We start from the raw sequence: 24,501 nt of genomic DNA on the forward strand, positions 1-24,501 counted from the left end.
TAAATTAAGAATAAGAGGTTTCTCATAAGTATTTCTTACTGTATAAAAGACAATAAAACATATAAAAAGTATATGAACACAGTTTCTTTATGGGTATTTGTAATGATATGCTCACATATCATAATTATTGTATATATTATTTACTTATTCAGTAAAATAAATAACGGTCGAGTTGTCTCACTTAAAGGAACGATTTGCATTATTTGGTCACGTAGAAACTCACTCATAGTTGTGACCATCTGTCGCCACTTGTGTGATCTGTTTCTTACGAAGCCGGATACAAGGGATGGTCCAATCAGGGTCTCTATCACTAAGGATAACGGTAAATCTTTAAAAACACGGAGGCCTTTGATTTGACCGCCTGCGAATCTGGCTGGCTGGACCGCGTCGTCACCTCTCATCAGTGCATGAGCACCTCTCCTAAAACACACAATCTCTCACGAGTGCAGGCGCACCGCGAAAACAGATTGGCAACCTCTGCATACCGAATTCTACGAGCGACAACTGGACTCCCTTTTTTACGAGCATAATCAGTGTGTTACTTTATTTTTTTTGAGTATCTTAAATAATTAATTTTGTGTCCCCTAAAGCTCCTACTGCCAACCCAGTGACAACTGCGAGTCAGGTAAGACATATTAAAATATAAAATAAAGTATTGTTGACTACAATATATTAAATTATATGTGCATGCATTTACATTTACATCATAGAAGTGTATTTGATCAAATTCTCGAGAACACGACCTCGAGAACCCTCCAACAATCAGGAGGAAGGTATTAACGTAAATTTAGATCATCTTAAATATTTGTGTCGGCAGGCGTCGTACTAACATTTACGGGATTTTCTATAATTTATTTTATTCTTTTTATTTTTGCGTTATTACATATTTCAAGTTCAGATTTGGACGAAATATGGACAATTAATAACGTTTTATATATTTCGCTGTAATTTCAGAAATGTTATTACTTATTCGTGACACTTAAAACTTTTAAAGTATATAATTATTATTATTTTATTTTATTTTTATTTATTTAAAGCCAAACGGCAATTTATAGATACATTGTAATAATTAGTAGATTACAAGAAGTGATAATAATGAAATAATATACATAGAAAACATAGTTATAATTATAGACTTAAGTTTAAACTTATACTAAGTAGTGTTCAGTTAAAAAGAGTACATGCTAAGGTAAAATAAAACTAAGGACCAAAACGTTCAGAAGAGATAAATAATAACATAGTCAACTACAGATCAGGAGCTATTAAGTAGGCGGAGCATTTTATCTAATGGATTATTATGGGAGTAATTAGTACGGTGAGAGGAGACAAGGTATAACGGGTGATTTCTAGTGAAATGCACAGGAACGTGGAAAGAGATAGAGGACAGAAGGTTCGGGGCATCTATTGAGCCGTTAAGGAGAGAGGTGATGAATGAGAGATCAGCATCTATACGACGAGATGCAAGAGTAGGGATATTTAAGGAAGTTCTAACTGATAGGTAATTATGGAGTGGGTGATCAATATTGAGTATAAAAGCGGCGTAGGAAAGGAAGCGGTTTTGGACAACCTCTAAACGTAATTGGTCCTTGGTCAGCTATGGGTACCATACAACTGAGCCATATTCTAAGACAGAGCGGACAAGGGAAAAATAGAGGGAGCGAAGACAGGTAGTGGACGTGAAAAAGCTAGCGTTGCGCTTTAAGAACCCCAGAATTTTTAACGCTCTACCAACAGTAACATCAATATGTTGTTCAAAAGAAAAAGTAAGAGTTAGATAGAACCTGAGATCTTTTCCAGTGGATACACGTTCAAGAGTTGAGCCATTAAGGGAGTAAGGATGGATTATTCAAATTCGTTTCCTATGAAATGACATAACATGACACTTGTTGAGGTTGAGCGTTAAGCCAATACGTTAGGCCCAGAGAGAGAAAGGAGTAGGACTAGGAACAAGGTTTGTATTGTAGGTTTTTGGGACGGTAGGTTGGAATACGTGTGTGTTTGATTTGGCAGAATTTCGAATGGGGCACCCGTAGGTTTCTGCCATGCCCCGGGGGTGGGGGATGGCAGCACTTGTTCTCCGGTCCCCGCGACTTGTCCGGAGAAAAATGCCGCCCGGTGGCCGAGGATCGAACCGCGATCGGCTGCGTCGCAGCGGACGCGTCAGACCACTTGGTCACCTCGTCCCCCATTTGTCATTATTATAATCATTCAATTACCTACAGAGTATAGAGTTCGAGCGTCTGAGACGTGTCACTAAGACTAAAGTATTAATAACTCTACGTAATAACTGATAATGTATTAATATTAATTTCCAGCAAAAATAAAAGTCGTTATTTACTGCACAATATACACTAATAGGTCTTCCAGTTACCACAATAATAAGAAATTCATAAAATATGTTTATAAGTAACTACGAATGTGATGATGTCAACAACGCTTATATAGTATTATTACTATTATAGTATCGTTATCTAACGCGTACCTACAGCACGCTTAAATGCATTTCTTTCTGTCTTACTTTGCTAGTGTTTTGATTTTTTACTGTTCATTATACTTATTATAGTGTCTACTGTCTACTGTCTAGTACTCTAGTGTCTATATTCTATAGCCGTGGGGTCTACCTTCAATATTTTAAACCTTGTATCCTACATCATAACGGGTCGTATACTCGTATACTTTCGTCAACAATGTTGAGCATTTACTTGAAAATTTGAAAATACTAATATTTTTTAAAGGATCGAAATTGAATCCAATTTTTAAGTATAAAATCTAAACAGGAAACGAATTTTAATTTTATAAGAACCGAAAAGAACCAAAATCTAAATTTAAAAACCGAAAAGGAACTAAAAACCGAAATTTTAGATTTTCTAGGAACCGAACCAGAATCGGAACGGTAAAAATCATTAAGATTCCAGTCCCTGGTTTCGACTATAAAACGCACGCAGTGTATCAACGCGTGAGTCAGTGTGGGTATAATCTCATTGATAACGTGATAACGACTGTCACGGGTTTTGGAACCTTGTACCGATAAAAATAAGATTGAACTCACGTTTCTACGGCGGCCGTGTATAAGCTGAAACCACTAATAATTTCCCTTGAGGGGAGGGTATTAGTCAGACCGACTCAAAATCGACACCGGTCTGAGAGCGCACTTTTTAGAATCTAATAAGATAAAAAACACAAAAAATTATCTATATTTACCGGAGTAATAAGAAAAAAGCACGAGAGCGAATTTAACCGTTCAAAGTTGTATAATATTTTGTATTATCATTATTATTTTTTTATTTTAATTTATTATATTTCAAACAAACAATGTAAATTAAATGCAATGTTTTAAGGAACAATTATATAAGCCTACTGAAAACTAACCTAACCTTGAAGAATTAAATTTGGTAGATACATGTCTATTCATCAGTTTAAAATAGTTATAAATATATATAAACTATAATAGTCGTTGTAATAGAAATTGATACATATAAGAAGTCCATAGACTCGAATTTTCGATTTAAGTTCAAATTTTGATAAAAGTTATTCAAATAATGAAAATTTTCAAATTATTTTGTTGTTAAAATGTATAAAATAAATAAATGTTATAGCTAAGCATCGAAAATTAGAAACAAAGAATTTCATAAATAATTTAAACTGAAAAATCTAAATCAAAAAAAATACATAAGCACATACATTTTTTTCAAAATAAGTTCAAAAGTTCACGAAATTGCATATTAAAACCAAGAATAACAATTTTAGTTATTTTCTTTTAATTTAAAAATATTATTTTCGGGAACTTGTGACTTTTATAGTACATTATAATATTGTAAACAGTATATTACAGACAGTGGCATTTTCAAATGCCATTTTTTGGCAAATTAAAATAGACATTTTTTAATGGTGGGGGCGGTCAGGTAGTACTCCCCTCAAACCTGTTGGTTAGATAATGGCTACATAATAATTTAAATCACGAGCCGCGAATCCAACGATCTGTTTAGTTGGGCTTAGTATAGGTTAGGTAAAGTTGAAATAGGTTTAGTCTAACCTAACGCCGCGCCGCTTGCGGCTTTGGCCGGATAATTATTTAGATTTAAATCAATTCGATAACAGCAGCGACATCTACTGTCGCAAAATCATTTTGTACTCTAAAACGTACTTGAAGAACTGCCCGTCACAGCTACTCAAATTCCTAGTTAGATAGCGCTGTCATAAACGAATTACAACGATGTGGCTGTGGCCAAACCCTTATCGGGTTACTCTTTAGGAAAACTTTTTGATGAGCTACAGCCACCCCCACCCCAAATGTTTGTTCTAGTTGTGTTACCAAGTATAATCTAATATATAAAAATATGTGAAATATAGGCACATTAAAAATTATTGAAATCATAGTAAAATGATCGAAAACCGACAAATAGATGTATAAGATGTTTAAAACGGATTTTGTTCTTGAGAAATATGTCCAACAAAAACGTAACTCAAGTCCCGGACCCAAAAAATGTCTTCCAAGAAAGTCTGCATAGTCAATGTAAAAATCTAAGCGTGGTGCCCTCAGACAACTCGATTTGTTCGATGCTGGTCGCTTGGCAGTCGCGTCACACGGATCGCACATAGTAATAATGTAATAAACATATTATTTTATATTATTTTATAGATGGAGACCAGCACCAGTAAACTTAAGGGTTTGGAGAGTCTGACAATTACAGAGCAAATTATAACATATTAATTGCAAAATCATGTAAAAGTCTGGGGGTCTGTAGCTTCAAGGGGGGGGGGGAGAGAGTACAACTTCACGCACATGCCAGATCTAAGTCTCGGATGACGGGAGGCTGGAGTGCAACAACTATTTAATATTGGAGACTCTTTAAAAAAATAATGTTTATAAGTCTTTTGATATAAAAATGTAATTGCTTTTGTGATTTTTAATCAAGTAGGTAAGCACTAGTAAGTAATAGTTGTATAAGACGTTTATTAATTGGATGGTTCAATAAGATTTAATGGATCAACCATAAGCCACTGAACCATGTTTAAGGGACAATTAGTTCACTATTGATTCGTTAAATATTTAGTGATTGTTCATTCGACCCGGCATAACTATTGTGTATTATTATAGTATATTCTAGTAATTTCATTTATTCTTATAGTTTATTATTATATTCTTATACTTAACATGTGGATCTACGGTGTATTTTTTTGTTATGTTTTAGATTCTTAAATTATTAATTATTAATCTATGTATTAAAATATATTATAACTATGCATATGCGCCTTCACTGTATCTATTACACTTTCTGTTAAATTTTTATTTTTGTTCCTTAAAATAAAGATTATTAAGATTATTATTATTATCTTTGTTAAGATAATAAAGATTAATATTTGAGAAACGGGAAACGAAAATTATATATAGGTAGGTAGGTACTTGACAAAAAATTATAATAATAATCGCTTGACAATCGCATTGTATGCTAACATTGGTAATCCTAATCCCACAGATAGCCCGTAGGTATCGCATAAATCGCGCTGGAATCACATCAAGTAGTGACAATCGCATCATATGCCGCAATACGACATGTGTTCTTATTAGGTAGGTATTTCACTGTCCCGGCGAATAAACGTTGCAGAATACATCCATTGTGAATTTATATAGGGATTATGAAGGTAGCTTACAGAGAAGTAACGACTCCGGCACCATGTAGTGAGCCCATATTCAATACACTGTCTATAATACGTGTCTTATTCTAGGTCAACTCCTACTAATTATGTCCTACGGCCCTACGTCTACTGTTCTCGTAAACATTCCATCAGTGGTTCTCGGCCTTTTTAAAACTGCCGCCAATTTGAGAAGCAAAATGTATTGTAAAATAACTATTGCTATTACTGTAAGATAACTATTTGTAAAAATATCTATAATTGATTCTTCTACACTTTTAATTGGCTCTATTTACATCCTATCCAATCTAATGTAAATATTTTCAATGATCATACTAATACAGTTCATTGGTTATTGTGTAATTATACTTACAGCGATGCTAAAATTATTACATTGAGTAATTTTTATTTACCAGTTATTAAAAATAGACATTAAAAAATAGTGTAGCTCCTTCTTGTAATTGTGGTAAAGTAGAATCTGACTCATGGGCAAAATATTTTTCAAATCTTTGTCTAAAGCAATGTAATGCTATAAAAAACATTATAATAATATTGAAGACTGAATCTTATCAAATACCTTAAGCGTTGAAACTTGAAGTGGAGTGTAATTGTATGCATTGGTTCCAACAGAAAATTTATATAACCCTGCTTTATTAGTTACATTTTAAAACAAAAAAATATTTAACACTTGTAGTTTGATGAAACTTTATATCATTACTTAAACTGTGATCATTATCTACTATTAATTGGGATCACGCGTTTCATAAATTGCAAATTAATGACGTGGTCAATGTGATTTATGATATTATTGTCAAAAATATTGATAGACATGGGTGTCAAAAAATATTTTTGAAGTTAACCTTTTTTATAGAATATGATGGATAAACCCGAGGGTGAACAATAAACATGTACCGTAAAGGTACATTAAAACGTTAAACTGACAAACAAATATAAAATAATATTGGCCACAAATATTTTCGTTTGCAAATAAGATAGTAATTCAAAATATTTTACAGGGAGTGTAATCGACTGTTATACTAGTAATCCCTATATTGAATTTGATACTACACGGAAAAACATAATTTTAATTGTAATTTTATTTTAAATGAAAATATGTTCAATCAAAATTTTTAGTTTAGTTTATAGTACGTTTATTGCATATTTGTTACATAATTAGTCCATACCACGATATGCACTTTTTTTTGTCAAATAGGTAGGCTTTTCTGAGAATTGACAGCTAGTCGTTAAAATATATTGTTGAGAAAGTGGAATTTTGTAAATTTACAGACGCCTGATAAGTGCCTATTTCGTAAAGGACCTATAAATGTCTTTGTATTTTCGCATATCCACCAAACCGATTTTATTTCGAAATACATGACTTGATTATTGGTTTAAAGCGTACATAAGGACATTTATTTCGTCTAGAACAATATTCAAATATCAATATTCGATTACTACAACCATTGATTATAAATACTAGTATTTATAATTAATGTTACAACCTACCTACAATCTGGGTATCGCAATACTACATAACGTATATACTACTATATATAACTAGTACTAGTACTTCTCAGACATTTGGATTTCGTTGTTTATATTTAGGTACCTTGTACCTACTACGTAGTATGTATGTATATATTATTATATAATATATTTTTTTTTTTGATTTCTTGAGCAATAGGTATGTATCTACCTATAGTCACTGTATATTATAAAATGTTCATGTTTAATGTTTAAATTAATCCAGTTTCAAAAAAAAATAAATAAAACGTGATATTGGTTTTCAGGTAATTAAGAAGACGGCATACCGCCAATTTGGTAGCATAAAAATCTCCATACATAGAATAACTTATTCTAGAGCAAATTTACTTAAAACAAAACTTACAGTGGGCAATATTTTAGAGACAATCTCATGTCAGTTTTTCAAAATAAATAATAATGCATAGTAAAATAGTAAATGAAAGTATAATAAATAGTGTTTTCATCAATAAATTAATCAAGATATACTTTAATTATCAAAACACGGATATTAAGTTATCGGTTTTACAATGTATAGTTCTATTGATCTGTACACAGAAGGGATTATTTTTTTTTGTTTTAATAAAAGTCATTTTATCCACAAATTTTTTCCGAGTTCCAAATGCTACCCCAAGTGTCCTGGCATCCCCAACTTTGAAGATTTTGTCAGGGTGAATTGGAGGAGGTAGTTAAAGTAAATATATGAAATATCCTAAAATTATTGTGTTCATAAAATTATGGTGTAAATGCGATGTTTTCCGCCACCAGTACCTATTGCCTATCCTAATTTAAGGCAATGGAAAATTAGGAATTTGCGTTTTTATTATTTCGGCGTTCGTCTTCCAAAACGCAAGTCAGCCGCCCGCCGTTTTCCGCCGCAGATAACCTATAGCAGAAATGGCAAACCTTTTGAACGCTGCGTGCCCAAAATTAGTAATTTTTTTAGAGCGTGCCATGAAAAAAATATTAAAAATATAATATTTTATTATACTATAATTTGATTGTATAATTAATGTATTAGTATAAAAAGGTTAGTTTAGGTTATTATAATTTATAGTTCCTATAATATTATATACCTATTTTATAATATGTAAAAGTAAAAATTGTCGAGTGCCCACAATATCTTTTCGCGTGCCACTCCCTGACCTATAGCTACTGTAATATAAAACAATGAATTTTGAATTCGAGGGAAAACGGCAAAACGCCGCGGAATACGCAGTGTTACAATATAGCCCCGGCCTAATAGGGGCTCTTCTTCTAAAACCAGTCTGAAAAGATAAATAGTTTTTTTTCCATGATTATGTTGCAAATTGCAATTTCAACGGAGTGGGTAGCTATATTCTAACTCTTCTAGCCATTATGTGCTGCTTCTAGCGGAAAAACGCTCAATTAGATTCGCCTGTAGTCGGCACTCGGCTGCGGCATTACACTGCTCGAAAACTCGGCGGTATCGTAAATATGTAGCACTGCCGTGGCCTTGAAGACTTCTTAATAAATAATAATATAATATTACGATGCAAATAATTGAAATGGATTGGTAAAACATAATTAACTGAAAACTGGCCATACTGCGGCCAACGTTTCACAATCGAAATTTCAGAGATAAAAAGCTGAGTAACCTACAAGTTAGGTTATATCATGAAAAACGTATACCAGATGGCAGGCCGGTAGTCGGTTCGTCGTGAGAGGGGTTTTTTTTCACATTTTTCGGTGGTCCAGACGTATCATCACAGCCCTCAGGACGCAATCAACAACACACGACCACTGGCTAATCGACTGTTGCTTCTACCTTTATTGTTCTACGATATTATTAACGATTGTATTTGAAAAAAGGTATTTATATGCGTACCGTTGTGTACAAATGACGATGCGCAATTGAGAATTTTATCCCTTGCGTCATAGATTCATTACTTTTTTATAACATTATCTATAATATATTTTGTATTGGCAAACAGCGCACCCAGTGGTGATCGTTATCTGTAGTTTCTTGTCGATGAGTTTTCAAATAAGAGCACCACGTTATCTGATAGTTGATTCGATTAAACGCGGTTAAAGGCCGTAAGCCGTTACTAGTCGTGATATCATAACTCCGCTGCCGTAGTCGAATTGTTGTTCCCTCGCGGGTCGCTGCTGTCAGTATATTAAATTCACAAACACTAGTCTTCAATAGTTCATTGCATGGCTTTTCTAGTCGTCTGCATGGTATAAGATTTGTCTGTGGTTTAAAGTTTGGTCATAACACGTTTAGGTTATTTTCTATTGGATATTTGGGTTATTTCAGTACCTACCTATACTACGATTGATATTTTATTTAAACTATTGATTCATTAGTTTTCCTTCTATTTGGTGCCAACATCGATTTCAAGATCATGGAGATTCATATTAATGTATCAAACATGTGCCGAATTTGTCTGATTGAAGAAAACCTGATAGATATTCTGCTACTTGGAGAGCCGACCTCATCGTGGATGACCGATATCCATCGGTACTTTGGTGTCCAAGTAAGTACCTATGTATAACATTCACTTATGGTCTCACAGGTTTTGCTTAGTTGTAGATTATTGATCCCCTCCATGGTGCATTGATACACCTTGATCCATTCAAATACTTTTATTATGAGAAAAATAGGTTCTTATGTACTTGGTGGTTATTGCGACTCTACGATATCTGGTAAACTTAATTGTGTCATTGTGACTATCACACTATCACAGATTAACACTGTATTTTATTATTTTAAGATATTTTGTAATGTTTTAGATAAAATAATATAAATTGCCAATAGGTCTGCCTAACAAAATTTAATGCATACACTCAACTATGCCAACAAACCAATTCCCTACAACAAACACATGTAGGTTAACTTTTTTTACGGGATTCAATTCTGAAATAAGTAGTATGGTCCTTTATGAATAAATCACAGCAATGTTCTTTAAGTTTTGTTGTGCAAGCTTACTTATATTATTTTGTCTTGCAGAATGTAGATAAAAAATTATCTAAAAACAATTGCATGAAATTAAGTATACCAGAAAATCGTATACATATTCTAGGTAACCAATAAGTATTGAACAATATAATATGTCATTTTCTTAATTCAACCGTGATGATCAAAGATCTATTTCTAATTCTAATTAATTTAAGGCAATCATAATAAATAAACCAGTAAACATAATTAATTTGAATCTTAAAAATGTAGGGTAAGTATTATACTTATATTGAGATAAATAATACCAACATTTTCAAAAAAAAAGAATAAACTTAAAATTAAATGCATTTAAACTTTTAACTTCTAATTTACATATCGGTTTTGTTGTTATTATACTCGTCATGGAAAATAACTTTATCAAATGTAATTTTTAATTTGATCTTAGTTTAAACTTAAATTATATACCTAATTTCATAAAATGTTACGAGGAAGAAAAATGAATAGACATTATATATCCTAGAAATTGTCCTATTTAGTGTTGTTAGCTAAGGCCAATCTAGTAGTTTTGATTAAATGTAATACTATCTCCCAATATGTAGTCTATCGTCTCTTTACAAACCACCTAATTATAAAATAATTATTATATGAGTTTACGGTCTGTCAATGTTTTTTGTTCTTTTATAGCTGGGCTATCTACATCATTATGATTATTGTAGGCTGTGGTGGCTTGTGTGGTTCTTAATAATAGGTGGCCCATAAAAGATACTTATGTAGACTTTGAAAAAAAAAATTTGCTTTAAATAATGTACTTGTCTTCAATTAATTTTTACTAAGATTTTTAAATTCAAATCATTTATTCTTAATTAATTATTTTATTCTGTTTATAATAGTAGATAACTTTAAAATGAGATTACAGTTGTGGCAGATATTGTCCAATACATGGTAGTACATTATTGTTTAGACAATTGTCATAGCAGCACACCACAATAAAAATAGTACTTGTGAGCACGAAAAACGGCAAAAACCTTTTTTTTCTTTTTAATTAACCTTTTTTATGTAACAAACTATGTGCATAATAACTAGAGCTTGAAAGTTGTAGAAGTTACATATTATTATAACAGACCAAGCTAAAAATCCAAGCTACATAATGGTGAGTTTAAAAATCAAAAATCTTAAATGCATATTTCGCATATTTTGTCGATTTTTGGAGAAAAGTGCATATTTATTAATTTTCATACACATTATTGTACCTACATACTTTCTAAAAAAATGTTTTTCATTATTTTAATATTATTAAATATAAAATTCAATGTTATTTAATGTAGGTATTTATTGTCATCGTCTATTCAATTATTGACAACGGTGAAATGCTCATGTTGTAATCTCAAACTCACTAATATTGGGAATATTGGGATGTACTATTTTTAAATTTTTTTTTTTTTTTTCAGTTCGATAAAATGTCAAAAAAGCAAACAGTTTTCCACCATATTTTAAATATTATGAATTTTATTTTCCTCTATTTTCCATTCATTTCAAGTACAAATCAATAACAACTTAAAATGGTTTTTTTTTTATTTTCAAATATTTTTTTAATTGTTGTGAATATTTATTACATTTTTTTTTCATATTTGTTATTTTTTCGTACATAATACATATATTTCCTGTTGTAGCTTTTATTACTTCTGACTTCTGAGCACTAACAATAACCAATTATAATTTACTATAGATTTCTAATAATTTTTTTATGACATTTTTTGGGTAACACATATTATGTGCTCCTCTGCACCATAGCACTAGCCACCACTGATGGTAGATGTAATTTGTTATTTTAAACCTCATTTTTGTATTGACGCTGATTTGAAACCGTTAAGTTCATAGCTACTTGGCATAAGAGAAAATCTCGGTGGGCCTCTTAAAAATAATGTATTGTGTTAAAATATATGTACTTACCTATATCTAAATACATAAATATACATGATATATCTAAAAGCAAATCAAATTTTAAAATTATAAATTCATAGTAAATTAATTAAAAATTATGATCATACTTCTCATACTAGGGACATAATGATTGATAAGTATAAAATGAAATGTGTAAAAATTGTATATATTTATATATTTAGTTCTAAACTTATATTTTAAGTTTAACACACGCACTAAAAGATGATCATAAAAAAATTTTTGTCAAATAGGCCAATACTTTGTTGAGGGCCAATAGAAATTTAAAATCTCAGAGGATATCTCCGGTGCTGAGTGTCAATGTGCCTTTTTTTGTGTTTTACAATGTGTTTATATGCAGACAATTGAATTACTAATTCGATAAATAATAATGTGGAATAATACCTATTAATTTAATATTTTTAGTTAACATTTCATGAAGAGAAGTCTACAAAATTATGCATAAGTTGCTACCGCAAAATTGAAACCTGGCGCAAAGATGTGCTTAATGCCACAAAAAACCAAAATGTTATTGAATTTCTAGATGCTACGGTATGTAAACAACTTTTTTTATTCTGTCTACCATTATATTCCTGTATTTTATAATTTTGCTATTTTCTAGTAATCACACTGTTTTATAAAGTTAAATAATAAGATCACATAGATATCAGAATTTAAATTAAAATATTAAAAAATATATATATTTTATTTTATGTAGCAACCTATGTCAGAGTATACATAGTTAAGCACTGGAAAGGTTAATTAAAAATTAAAATTAAATAATTAATAATACAATATATTATAACTTGAGTATTATTAACTTTATAATTTTAAATACTCCTTTAAATACATCAAAGAGCACTTGTTTGCGTCACAACGATATATCTTTTTAGTATAACCATTGATTTTATAATATACAGATGGCTTATCTGTATACTCTAAAATCAATGGTATAACATCAATTCAAAAAAATTTTAAAAAAACAAACCATAGTAATTAGATTAGTTCTTGTTTAATTTTTATTTAAGAATTATGATAATATTTAAAATAGCACCTTAAATAGCATAGGTAGTTAATTAAAAAATTGGAACATAGTATCACTTACATGTTTGATTTAAATATGGAGACATTTTGGATGGGAAAACTTGTGACTCTTCTTTGACACAAATGTAGAAAATACCATACTAACTTAAAAATATTACTGAGTATAAAATATAAATAAAATTAACAGTTTCTTATATTTTGTCCCTACATCCTTAGGCCTATTCACCCTTTGGTTAGGAAACACTGATAACTTATCTGAAATATATGTATTGTTTTTTTCTATAGATTAAAAAACAAGGTCAGGAAAGAAGAAATAGACAAAATCAATAATTCAAAAATAAATTTAAGATGATGAAAATGTAATAAAATATTGTATAAATATTAAATATTTAAAATATAGCATATTTTGTTATATTGGAAACTTGACTGTTTTTTTTTCTATACTATGATTGAAGTACTTTGGAGTGTTTGCATACCAAACATTAAACTATTGAATAGTTATCTATTTAGCATAAACAATGTAGAAGAGTTAGAATATTGAACTAAATCAATTGTTTGATGTTTCAAAATGAAATATGAGTTATTTTAGAATTAAAATACATAATTTGTTTTATAAAATCAACTAAATAGTAAAAACTGTTTAGATCTGTAAATATTATTACTTATTTATTTATTTGTGTTGAAAATTGAAGCATAGACCTTAAATATAGTTTTTCTTTTTGTATTTAAGATTTGAAAAAGGTATCAAGATTAATCATTAGTTTCTTTTTCTTTAAAAAAAAAATAATGTTTACCAGAAGTCCAAATTGTGGACATTACAAGTGGACTTATAATACACTTTTACTGGAGGCGTTGTTTTTAATATTAAGTTTGCTATATTACATAGTTGTAATATTTACACACAATCCATTAAATAAGAATAAAATTTAAAATATATCATGTGTAAGAGAATCATGAATATCAAACTTTTAAAACCAGACCATTTAATGTTTACGATTAGGACGTGATACCCGCATGTGTTGTCTCCGTCTTACAAGTGCGTACCATAGCAAATTTTACGCTCAGCAGAACACGTGTAGCTCCGTTAGTTTAAAAATTAGTGCGAATTGACCTCTTATAAAATCTAAAGGTAAGATTATTATCTAGTCAACCTCATAGGTTTTTTATTATATTTTAATTTTAACGCGAGTTATGAGTATTTTAAGATGTATAAAAATTTACAATTTTAAAATACTCATAATTCGCGTTAAAATTAAAATATAATAAAAAACCTATGAGGTTGACTAGATAATAATCTTACCTTTAGATTTTATAAGAAGACAATACGCACTAATTTTTAAACTAACGGAGCTACACGTGTTCTGCTGAGCGTAAAATTTGCTATGGTACGCACTTGTAAGACGGAGACAACACATGCGGGTATCACGTCCTCTTAAACATGAATTAAATATTCTATTTTTATTTGTGCCAATTTGTACATTAATATACCTGATTGTTTATTACCAGATTGCATGAAAAATGTATTAATTTAACGGTCCAATAAAATTTACTTTTGATTCGTTAAATGTTTAGTGATTGTTCATGCAACCTAGCATATATCATGTAAAAAATAAATTTTATTTGTATATTATGCACCATTTAAAATTGATGAATGCCTATTTTGTAGTAAATTTAACGTGCCAATATATTTTGTATCGTTATTTGATTATTTCAATAAAAGTGTTGTTAGTTTTAACTTTATTGCACCTATTATTTGTATTCTGTTTACATAAATAACTATATAGGCAAAATACAATTGGCGTTGCTGTGTTATATGTTGGGTTGTAGAACAATATTAATTGTGGTTGGAATGTATTAAAATGTATAAATCTAATATGTGTATGAAACATTTCTACTTCAAATTTCTAAGTGTCTGCTTGACACATAGTCAGTGATCGATCGCGTGTATTTTAGAATTTTAAATTTACCATTTGTGACACAATATATAAGTATAAATATACATTAAAAAAACATTTACAAGGAAATTGCATTGTCGATGACTGTGTATGCCAAAAAAAAAATTTCAATTTGAAAACATTTTGGGTAAAGAAAAGAAAAATTGAGACATAAACGGACTATTCATAACAATAAAGAATTAAAACATTTAAGGAATGCAGTACTTATTTATTATTAAATATTATTGCAACTAATAATGTCATATTTTTTTTTTAAGAAAATCGGGTAAGTGAATGTCGCTCTACTGTACAGAAATTTAAAAGTGAGTCACTGTAATGGATGGTGTTAAATTTGATTTCAATTTTATAAAATCATTGTACGCGGAAAATGATTCTGAGCAAAGATTATCTATAAGTCAGCCTATAATATTAATTAATAATTTAGTATATTTGATGATGTAATTGTGATAAAAGTAATTCATTTTGCTATTAAGCATTAGTACTACAGTAGTTTAAATAGATTTTTGCCAAAAAAAATAAAATTTCAAAAGTAATTGTGTATATAAAATATAACAATATAATCTAAAAATGTTGAGTAGATACCCATGAATAATATTTTTAAATTACAACAAAATAACTTGAATCATTTTTTTTGTTAGGTATTTAATAATAAGTAATTTCTTCTAAATTTGAATATAAAATAAACAGTGTTGTCTGTGTTTATATATTTTTTAAATTTTTTGGTTACAAGATACGACTTGTGTGTGACTTTGTTTTAATTTTTCAAACCTTAGCTTTAAAAGTTGAACATTTTATAAATATTCAGCTACAAAAAGAATTGGTACATTTTCAATTTAAACTTTAAACGCTTGCAAAACATAATTGTATCTAGGTATTTTAATATTTTTCAACTGATATTATAACAATATACCAGAAGTCTTGTATTCAATTTTCAAGTTTTTTTGACCCAACAAATAAAATTGTATTGACAATGATAGAAAGAAAACTAAATAAATTTAACATTGTAAGTGTCAGTCTCAAAACGGGTCAAAAGATTTTCATTCTTTTCATCAAGTATATCAATGAATAAAATAAACATATGGTGTGAATCTCATGTCCTACAGATATTCGTCTTTGAATTACATCAAAATAAATAAACCTCTTGAAGATACAATTTAGAAACTTTCAAATGCCTATAAATAGTTCAACACTAGTCAAAATATTTTGAAAATTTGATGGTGTATAGAAAATGTGGTTGTATACATTCAGTGAAAATTGCACGTATCAACGGTATTTTTTTTTAGATACATAAAAAAATCAAAATCGATTTCGTCAAAACCCGGATTTCCGTAAAATGCTCAATTTTTTGTTTATTTTTCCTACTACATTTGAAAACTATTGGGTATTTTTTGATTTTATCCACCTTAAGTACCAACTAGATTTACTTTCCCTAACCTGAAAAGATGCTGTTGAAGAAAATCGAAGCACTTTTACTGCCCCTGACAGACAGAAAAAAGCACACATCATTGTAAAATCAATGTTTTCAACGCTCCGCTCAAAACCTAACAATAAAGAAAAGTAAAATAAGCAATAGTACTATCCATGTAAAAGTATAAAATGTTGAAATTACTGTATCTTTAATTTGTTTATCAAAGCTATAATTCCGGTACTAGGAAAAAAAGTACGATATTAGGTCTCTCTACTTTCAGAGATCTGAGAAGTAGGTACATTAAATTCTGAAAGTAAGTATAGTTTTAAATTCATTAATGTATAAATTACTACCATTTGAGATAGGTATTATTTAAAACTGCATAGAATTAATTTTTCCTTTAACCCAAAATGTTAATAACGTTTTGACTACACCTAAAAAACACTTAGGTTGTAAGCATGTAAATTGTTATCTAATATGCGCTACCAACTAATAAGGTGATGTCAATAGGCGACAGAGGCAATTTAGTATTCATAATTTTATTGTAAGCATAATGATTAATTTGTTCTTAAATCTTAATGGTTCTTTAATTTCATCAAAACACATTTTGTTGTTTTTAAATCAACCTTCAGCTTGCTGTTATTGCTGTGGCCACGTGTAAAATCAATTTGGAATCAAAAGCGACTTGTAAAATATTAAAAATAATTGTTTTATCATGAACTCAAATACCATATTTTAATAAATTTGTATTTATTTAATAAAAAATTTAGAAGGTTTGTCATACAATTTCTATCTATTTCTTCTTAAGTTCAATTATTTTTTATTACCTCGGCTATTACATATAGATAATTATAAGTTGCAACTACCTATTTTGTAGGTACCCACATTTATATTGTTTAACATTTTAACGAGTTATAGTCTGTGTTTTTGGAGATTTAATTAAAATTTGATGCATGCTAAAACTTAATTTGCTAGGAGCTGCACATTTCAGAATCATTGATGTTGTTAATAATAATAGTTTTTGTAGTTTTTCTGTTGCATCATTATTTTTAGTACTTTAGCTCTAAATAGTATAAACAGTGAAACCAGAAAAACAGTTGCATATTGGAGAGGAAAATCGGAAAAGTGACCGTGGAAACATCACAGAATACATTAATAATATATATTTTATCATCAAACATCGTTATCATTAAATTTAAAAAAAACTACCTATTTTGCTTGGGTCGTGAGGGCTAACCCGAGTTAACAACTTCTATATAGTGGGTAAAAGAACGAGGTAACTGCAGTGGCGTATTTATATGCAGGCACTATAGGCACAGCGGCAAATTTTGAGGGGCGGCATATTTTTCAAGGGATTTTTTTTTCGATAATGATGGCATTGTATATTGACTTGGTAAGACTTATTAAATCGTTGTCTGTTATTGTAAAATACTCTAATAACTACAACAGCCTACAAGATTATTTTAAATTATTGAAAACAATGGAATTGGTTTAAAATAGAATTCGAATTTATTATTTTTATAGTTTCTTACAGCCGCGTGCCGTCTATTTTAAATATTCACGCCGCGGCGGCGCGGCCAGTGAGCGTCTACCGTACATATTTATAACAATTGACAATAATAGTATAATCCAATTTTTTCAACTTGAAAAAGACACCAGTCCTACAAAACGTTTTGTGATTTATTCGAAGTACTACTAAAAATTACATCTTTAAATTCTTTGAAGATAGTTCAGTCCGCTGAGAAATTACAAAAAATGTACCGAATGATTTGGATAATACTTTTTCGTCAGAATGCTTACATTTGCAATCTTATTTACTGAATAGTAATATGGATATTGACATCGATAGTTTAACTCCAATCACACTGTGTCAGTATTTGAGAGAAAAATCTTTACATATTGAAATATTTCCAAATGTTGACACTGCATTAAGAATTTTCGTAAATGTACCAGTGTCCAATTGTACTTCCGAGAGATCGTTTTCATGCCCCAAACGTGTAAAAAACTACTTGAGGTCCACTCAAACTGATGAGAAGTTTAACAGCTTAGCATTATTCTCGATAGAAAATGAAAATTTACAAGAATTAAATTGCGAGGATATAATTGTCGCATTTGCAAAAACCAAATGTTGACGTAAACCGATCGTTAAATAAATAATTTAGTATGTAAGACATTTAGAATATATATAAATATAAACATTTTGTAATTCCTTTTTTTTTCTAATATTTTTCAACTTTAATTATTATGTTTTTGTATTTAAAATATAATTAAAATTTTTTTTGCATACCTACCTAATTAAATTTTATTTTACCATAATTAAGGGCAGCAATTTTCCACAGGCCTACAAACGGTAAATATATAAATACGCCTCTGAGTAACTGATATATCAAAGAACACCGGACTACCGGAGTAAACTCGAGTAGCCAGAATTAATTCAAGTTGAATTTTCGAACTCACCTTTGGGTTATGTTTATAATATTTGACTAGGTATTTGACTCGTAGGTAATATTCTAGGTCTCTATACTTAATATTAATAATATTAGTTTTAACAAAACAATCATTAGAAATTAGGTATAGGATGAGGAGTACTTTTTTAACAATTCGTTTAATTTAACATTATTCAACAAGCAATAGATAAGAATCTAATAAAGTTTAACAGTTACTAATATTATATAGTTGTAAGAGCTAAAAGCTGGTAAATTAAATAATAGATATTTAGGCAGTGTTGGTGCATTAAGTCCTCACAGTAATAGTGGACACTCTTATCGTGCGTTGAGTATTTTAGTCATTGTAGTATGTGATACGAAAAGTGGTGGGCGAGATGGTGGGTGACCGCAACGATCCTAACAAATTTTTCGTGGTAGTGGTTATTAAATCTTTTGTCCCCAAGTCTGTAGGAAATAATATAAACGGCCGAGAGCGTGGAACTGTGAAATTCTAACACGAAAAAAAGGGACACAAACATTTAATATTAAATGTCTATTGTCTGGGCGGTTGTGGTAATCGTATTGTTCAGTGTACAGCAACTGGTGTGCGCAGCAAGTGGTTGCAATAAAGTGTGAGCCACTGTATACTGACAGGGTGAGGTCTAGGGTACGGCAGCTGCCACCCGCCTTGTTTTTGTTTAGCCGACTTAAGTTATGAAGTTATAACCATTTCAAGTTGGTCATTTTTGCTTTTCTATTTAACGTTGTAGATACCATAGTGGACTAGTAAAATAATTTCAAACTTAAAACAGTGGCTCTGAACCAGTGAGTCGTGAACAAGGGGCCTTAGAATTTAGGTGTACTTCGAAATTATGGAAAAATATAGAGCATTCATACATACTTAATTAGTATATCTAATGTGTAAACTATAGACTGCCCCAATTGGGAGCGTAGTTTAGAATTCTACTGTCCACATTTTAAAGTCCAGATTTTATCATTCTAAATTTTTACAGGTCCCCCTCCTCCCAACTTCTTTAAGATACCCAAGAGTACCATGAACAAAAGAAGTTTGAGAACCACTAGTTGAAGCGACATGATTAATCTAGAGCTTAAAGTTTTGGATCATTCAAATTTCAATAAAATGTTAATTTTTTTTTATCGCGTAAGTTAACACCATTTGTTGGCTTCCTTTAGTTAGTCTTCACTCCAGCTCTTTAGGCATCATTATATTATTCAAAAAACAAATATCCTGGATCATAAATCAATATACCATAAACCATGTAATCATTTACAACTTATTTAATAATATTCAATGTCAAACTTCATTTATCAGTGTTGAATAGTAAGCTAGATTAATACAAAAAAATTTCAACACTTAAGGTATAAAATTTTAATTTCAGTAAACGAGAAAACTTCCATTTAGCTATTCATAGACACTTTAAATATTAGGCTAGGTAGATATATTTTTTTTTTAGATTTTTGGCAGAGCCATGAATGTATTGTAGTATTGATTTTACAATCAAACATTTTGTTTGTTTTGTTATTTTGTTTTGACGAAATACGGTTAGTTATACCTAAGACCTACATGTATATTTTGTTATATTATTTAACCTACATTTCTATTGTGTGTATTATTATTTATTTATTTGAATCAGAGATTTGACAGTTAACACAAATATCTAGATTCTAGATAATTATAGGAAGTGTATAGGAATAAGAATACGTCGACTAGAATTTAGGGAAATGCCTTCAATATTTTCAAGCCCTTTTACTTAAATTGGACTGTCTCTTGACAAGACTCAAGACATGCACATATTAATCAGTGGTATATAAGTATTTAATCCCGGACGAAAAATCCGGATTCATTTTTATTGTCAGACAAAAAGTCCGAAAATACAAATTATTTTAGTACTATTCTATTACACTTTCGTAGTTTCGTTACATACTATAATATGTCTATATGTTATTATATATTACTAATATTCTTTTAAAAATGTAATTTATTGTAACATTCTATTAATTAATTTAATAACTTTAATTTATTATAGGTAGTTGGGGACATTAGGTAAATAAATACATAAAAATAATTACCTAAATTACCTATAGGTAATAATAATGAATTGATAATAGAAGAATTTTTGTATCTTTGTTTAAGAAACCTTAATTGTATTCAATTGTTACTATTATTGTGGATTTTGATATTTGTATGGTCAACTGTTGGTAACTAGGTAAATATAGGAATAGTCATCACATTTAAATATACATTTTGTATTTTTGGACTTTCTAACTGACAACAAAAATATGTTCAGACTTTTAATCCAACAATAAAAAAAATGAATGCGAACTTTTTGTCTAATTTTTTTCAGAATGGACTTTTTGTCCCCGGACTTTAAGATCGAATACCGTAATCACTTGTAACGAATGCCAATAGTTATATATTTCCATGTATTTAATATGCATTTCTAAGATAATTACAATGTGTGTTTATTATTAGTACTTTAATTGTCAATATAGTATCTGTTATTATTATAATAAATTATTGTTCCACAATGCCAATTTAAAATATTTTCCGTTTCATTATTTTTTTATCGCGAAACATGATTTATTTTTTATCACATATTTTAGAAAAATTACATAATATTCTAGTAATTTCAGTATTCAATTAAAATAAGGGCCCTATATACTCTGGGATTTTTTTAAATTTTGGAGTTCCAATTAATAAATGTCAGGGCCCTGGCGCACGCCTATGTGGATAGGTTGTTAATTAAATAAATTATAATAAATACCCATACATATCAAAATCATTAAAATATTAAAATAATAATAACATAATATTACAATAGTTATTTCAATATATTTATAATATTTAATTTTACTGTTAAATAAGTTAAATTGTTAATCGGTATCTTATATGCCACAGATAACCGATTCCCACGCACTTAAAACTACCACATCCCATATAATACATTATACTACGATAACTAGAAAAATCACGAAATGTTAAAAATCAACATTTTAAAAACAAAATTTGTCATATCTAAGAGATTTTCATTTATATTTAACAGGAATATAGGATAAACAGTTTTATTGTACTTCCCATAAATAATATAAATATAAATATAAATTTCAATTAAAATTGCATGAACCAAATAAAAAAATTACGGAAAATACATAGGTACCTAAAGTAGAAGTGACAAAAAATGGAAAATTGATTAGGTACAAACACGTAAGCCAAGTAAGAATAATATTGGTTTATTAATTGTACCTATTGTAATATTGGTTTTTACATATTTTTTATTGATATTGTAGATAAGTGTTAGTCGTTCATTTTAAAATTGTCATTATTCAGCTGAAAGATTTTAGATCTTATTATTTTTACTATACTTACTCTATACTTTATGTTTCTGTTATAAGTTCTATGTTGGGTTTATTTACGGGGAGGGGGGCGCTAGCCTATATTTTTCTCAGTATAAAATATTTATTCTAATTATGTAATTTAAAAAAATATGGGACGGGTCTAAATAAAATTTTGGATTGGGCTATAATCAACTCAGCCCGCCTATTCTACGCCTATGTTTCCAGGTCTCAATCGGTTATTTTTCATGAACAATTAAAGACTGCAATTGATAGTACATTATGTTTTTATAATAAAATAGGTTTTAATTAGGTTTTTATTTTAATTTATTTATTTCATATTAATTTAGACATTTATTAACGAAGTTTTTATGCTTGAATTAGTTATTTATCAAAGTTATAAGTGACACTAGCTTATATTTTTTCATTGGCAGTAGTGAATTCATTGAAGACTAATTCGATAACATAATATATAATATTTATATATAGTTATTCAATTTAATTCTTTTAGTATTCGAGTACATGAAAAATCTACACTTAGGTATGTAGTATTAGTATACAAAAGTATGGTTTCAGAAATTAATTTTTAAAGATTTCCTTTATCATTTTTAAAATGAGTTCGGATACATAACAATAATGTTTTACAGTTTTAGGTAAAAGTTTTTTTTCTGTTTTACTTTACATATTTTAGAGCTTATTAGCGATATCTAGAGGCCATAAGACCTAATGAATACTGAAGAGGTTGGCTCTTAACAATTAATTGTCTCCCAAAAACTTTTATGCAACTTAAATATACCTACTTCATTTAAAAAATATGTGGGTCATTATGTATTATATTAAATTTTTAATAATGCAATATATTTATTTTCACCCTGATCTTTTTTTCAAACTTATTCGAAAAAGTACCTGTATTACGTATTTGTATGATCTTTAATTTCATCGTACCCATGACCGTTGGCCCCAAACTTGTCTTCTATATGTTTCTTTTATATATAACTCTCTATTTTCCAGGTACAGTCGAGTAAATAACTATAATTTTACCTGTTAAATCTGATCGCTTGGGTACACAGGAAGCCGTAATGCCGTTAGGGCTGCAATTCGTTTGCGCAAAAAAAAACATTACTTGATTGCCCACACACGCCTGTCACGTAAAACCCTACAAAGTTAACTCGTTTGAGCACGGATGTAAGAAGGTAGGTGGGTTTTTGCACTATTTATTATCCAACGATTAGGTAACGATTCATCGGACAACACAATCACCAACGAATATTATTTAAACAATAATATAAGTATTAAGTATATAGTATAGATACCTAGGTAAAAAATTTTTTTTTTATTAGAGCTCCTTAGTATAAAATATTATAACTCCACAAATCACAATTAAGATATAAATATATGTAATAATAAAATATAAATACTGTTGGAGGTTTGGAATGTTTAACACCAAAACACTTTCAATTATATTATATAAAATAAAACTGAACTAACAATTTTAAAAATAATATAATTATTTTTATACAAGTAATATAATATGACCTACATTAGCTACAAATAATAATATATCATTATTTGAAAAAAGAGAATTTCTTTTTAACTTTAATTTTTTTATTACAGTATAATCTATAAAATAATAATTTACAAGAAGTGCACGGCGGTGCAATGTTGGATTGGTTGCGTTTCTCAATGCCATGATACCAAATCTAAAATTTGAATTTGCATATTTCATACAATGAAACTGCTTGTTTTTACGTTATTGCGCTTAATTTGCATATTTAAGAAAATTTTTCGAAATTTCAACTTCACAAATTTCACCCGATCTAAAAAAGAAAATAGTGATGCAGCTGTTACTCGCAGTTTTATGTACCTATTTGCTATACACAACTCACAACTCCTTATAATTTTCGTGGTTTGAAAATATTATGATGGCCTGATTGCCCGTATCGTTACATATTATATAATATGTTGTGACACGAGTGATACGATAATTTTAATATATTGCAGTTATTAAAGTTATTAAAGGTTCTTTCTTTGAAACTAAAGGTATTCCCGGTAAATGTAAAATTATTTATTTATTGATTTAAATGAAAAATTTAATTTTTAATTTTTCCCATCATTATATAGTTGACGAATAAAATTCAAAAACCTCGGAAATTTAAGAAACAAGTTGACAATCAGTAGATTTTTAAATTTTTTATATTAAGTACACTAATTGTAATAAATAATTATTAATAAAATAATAAATAATAATAAATATATTAAATGCATATTTTAAATTTTTTTATGCATATTTTATGGTTT

General features: G+C 29.2%; 1 protein-coding gene across 3 annotated transcripts; it reads left to right on the forward strand.

The window, feature by feature from the left end:
- The first annotated feature begins 482 nt into the window (after positions 1-482).
- Positions 483-13,413, forward strand: LOC111026765. Of its 3 annotated transcripts, none has more exons than XM_022304900.1 (4): positions 483-625; positions 9,487-9,656; positions 12,443-12,568; positions 13,346-13,413. In XM_022304900.1, the coding sequence occupies exons 2-4, from the start codon at positions 9,525-9,527 to the stop codon at positions 13,388-13,390; spliced, it is 303 nt and encodes a 100-aa protein (XP_022160592.1). In that variant the 5' UTR covers positions 483-625; positions 9,487-9,524; the 3' UTR covers positions 13,391-13,413. The 3 variants fall into 3 exon arrangements, with proteins under 3 accessions (XP_022160592.1, XP_022160591.1, XP_022160590.1); XM_022304899.1 differs by lacking the exon at positions 483-625 and adding an exon at positions 8,610-8,988; XM_022304898.1 differs by lacking the exon at positions 483-625 and adding an exon at positions 9,144-9,403.
- Positions 13,414-24,501: the final 11,088 nt, after the last annotated feature.

Source organism: Myzus persicae, unplaced genomic scaffold (assembly GCF_001856785.1).
Source record: "Myzus persicae strain clone G006 unplaced genomic scaffold, MPER_G0061.0, whole genome shotgun sequence".
Taxonomy (NCBI): Eukaryota; Metazoa; Arthropoda; class Insecta; order Hemiptera; family Aphididae; genus Myzus; species Myzus persicae.

Excerpts from the sequence above, each read along its gene's own strand:
- LOC111026765 (XM_022304900.1), top strand. The coding sequence starts at position 9,525 with ATGGAGATTCATATTAATGTATCAAACATGTGCCGAATTTGTCTGATT. Across the intron at positions 9,657-12,442 it reads ATCGGTACTTTGGTGTCCAA|TTAACATTTCATGAAGAGAA; the intron begins GTAAGTACCTAT and ends TAATATTTTTAG. Across the intron at positions 12,569-13,345 it reads TTGAATTTCTAGATGCTACG|ATTAAAAAACAAGGTCAGGA; the intron begins GTATGTAAACAA and ends TTTTTTCTATAG.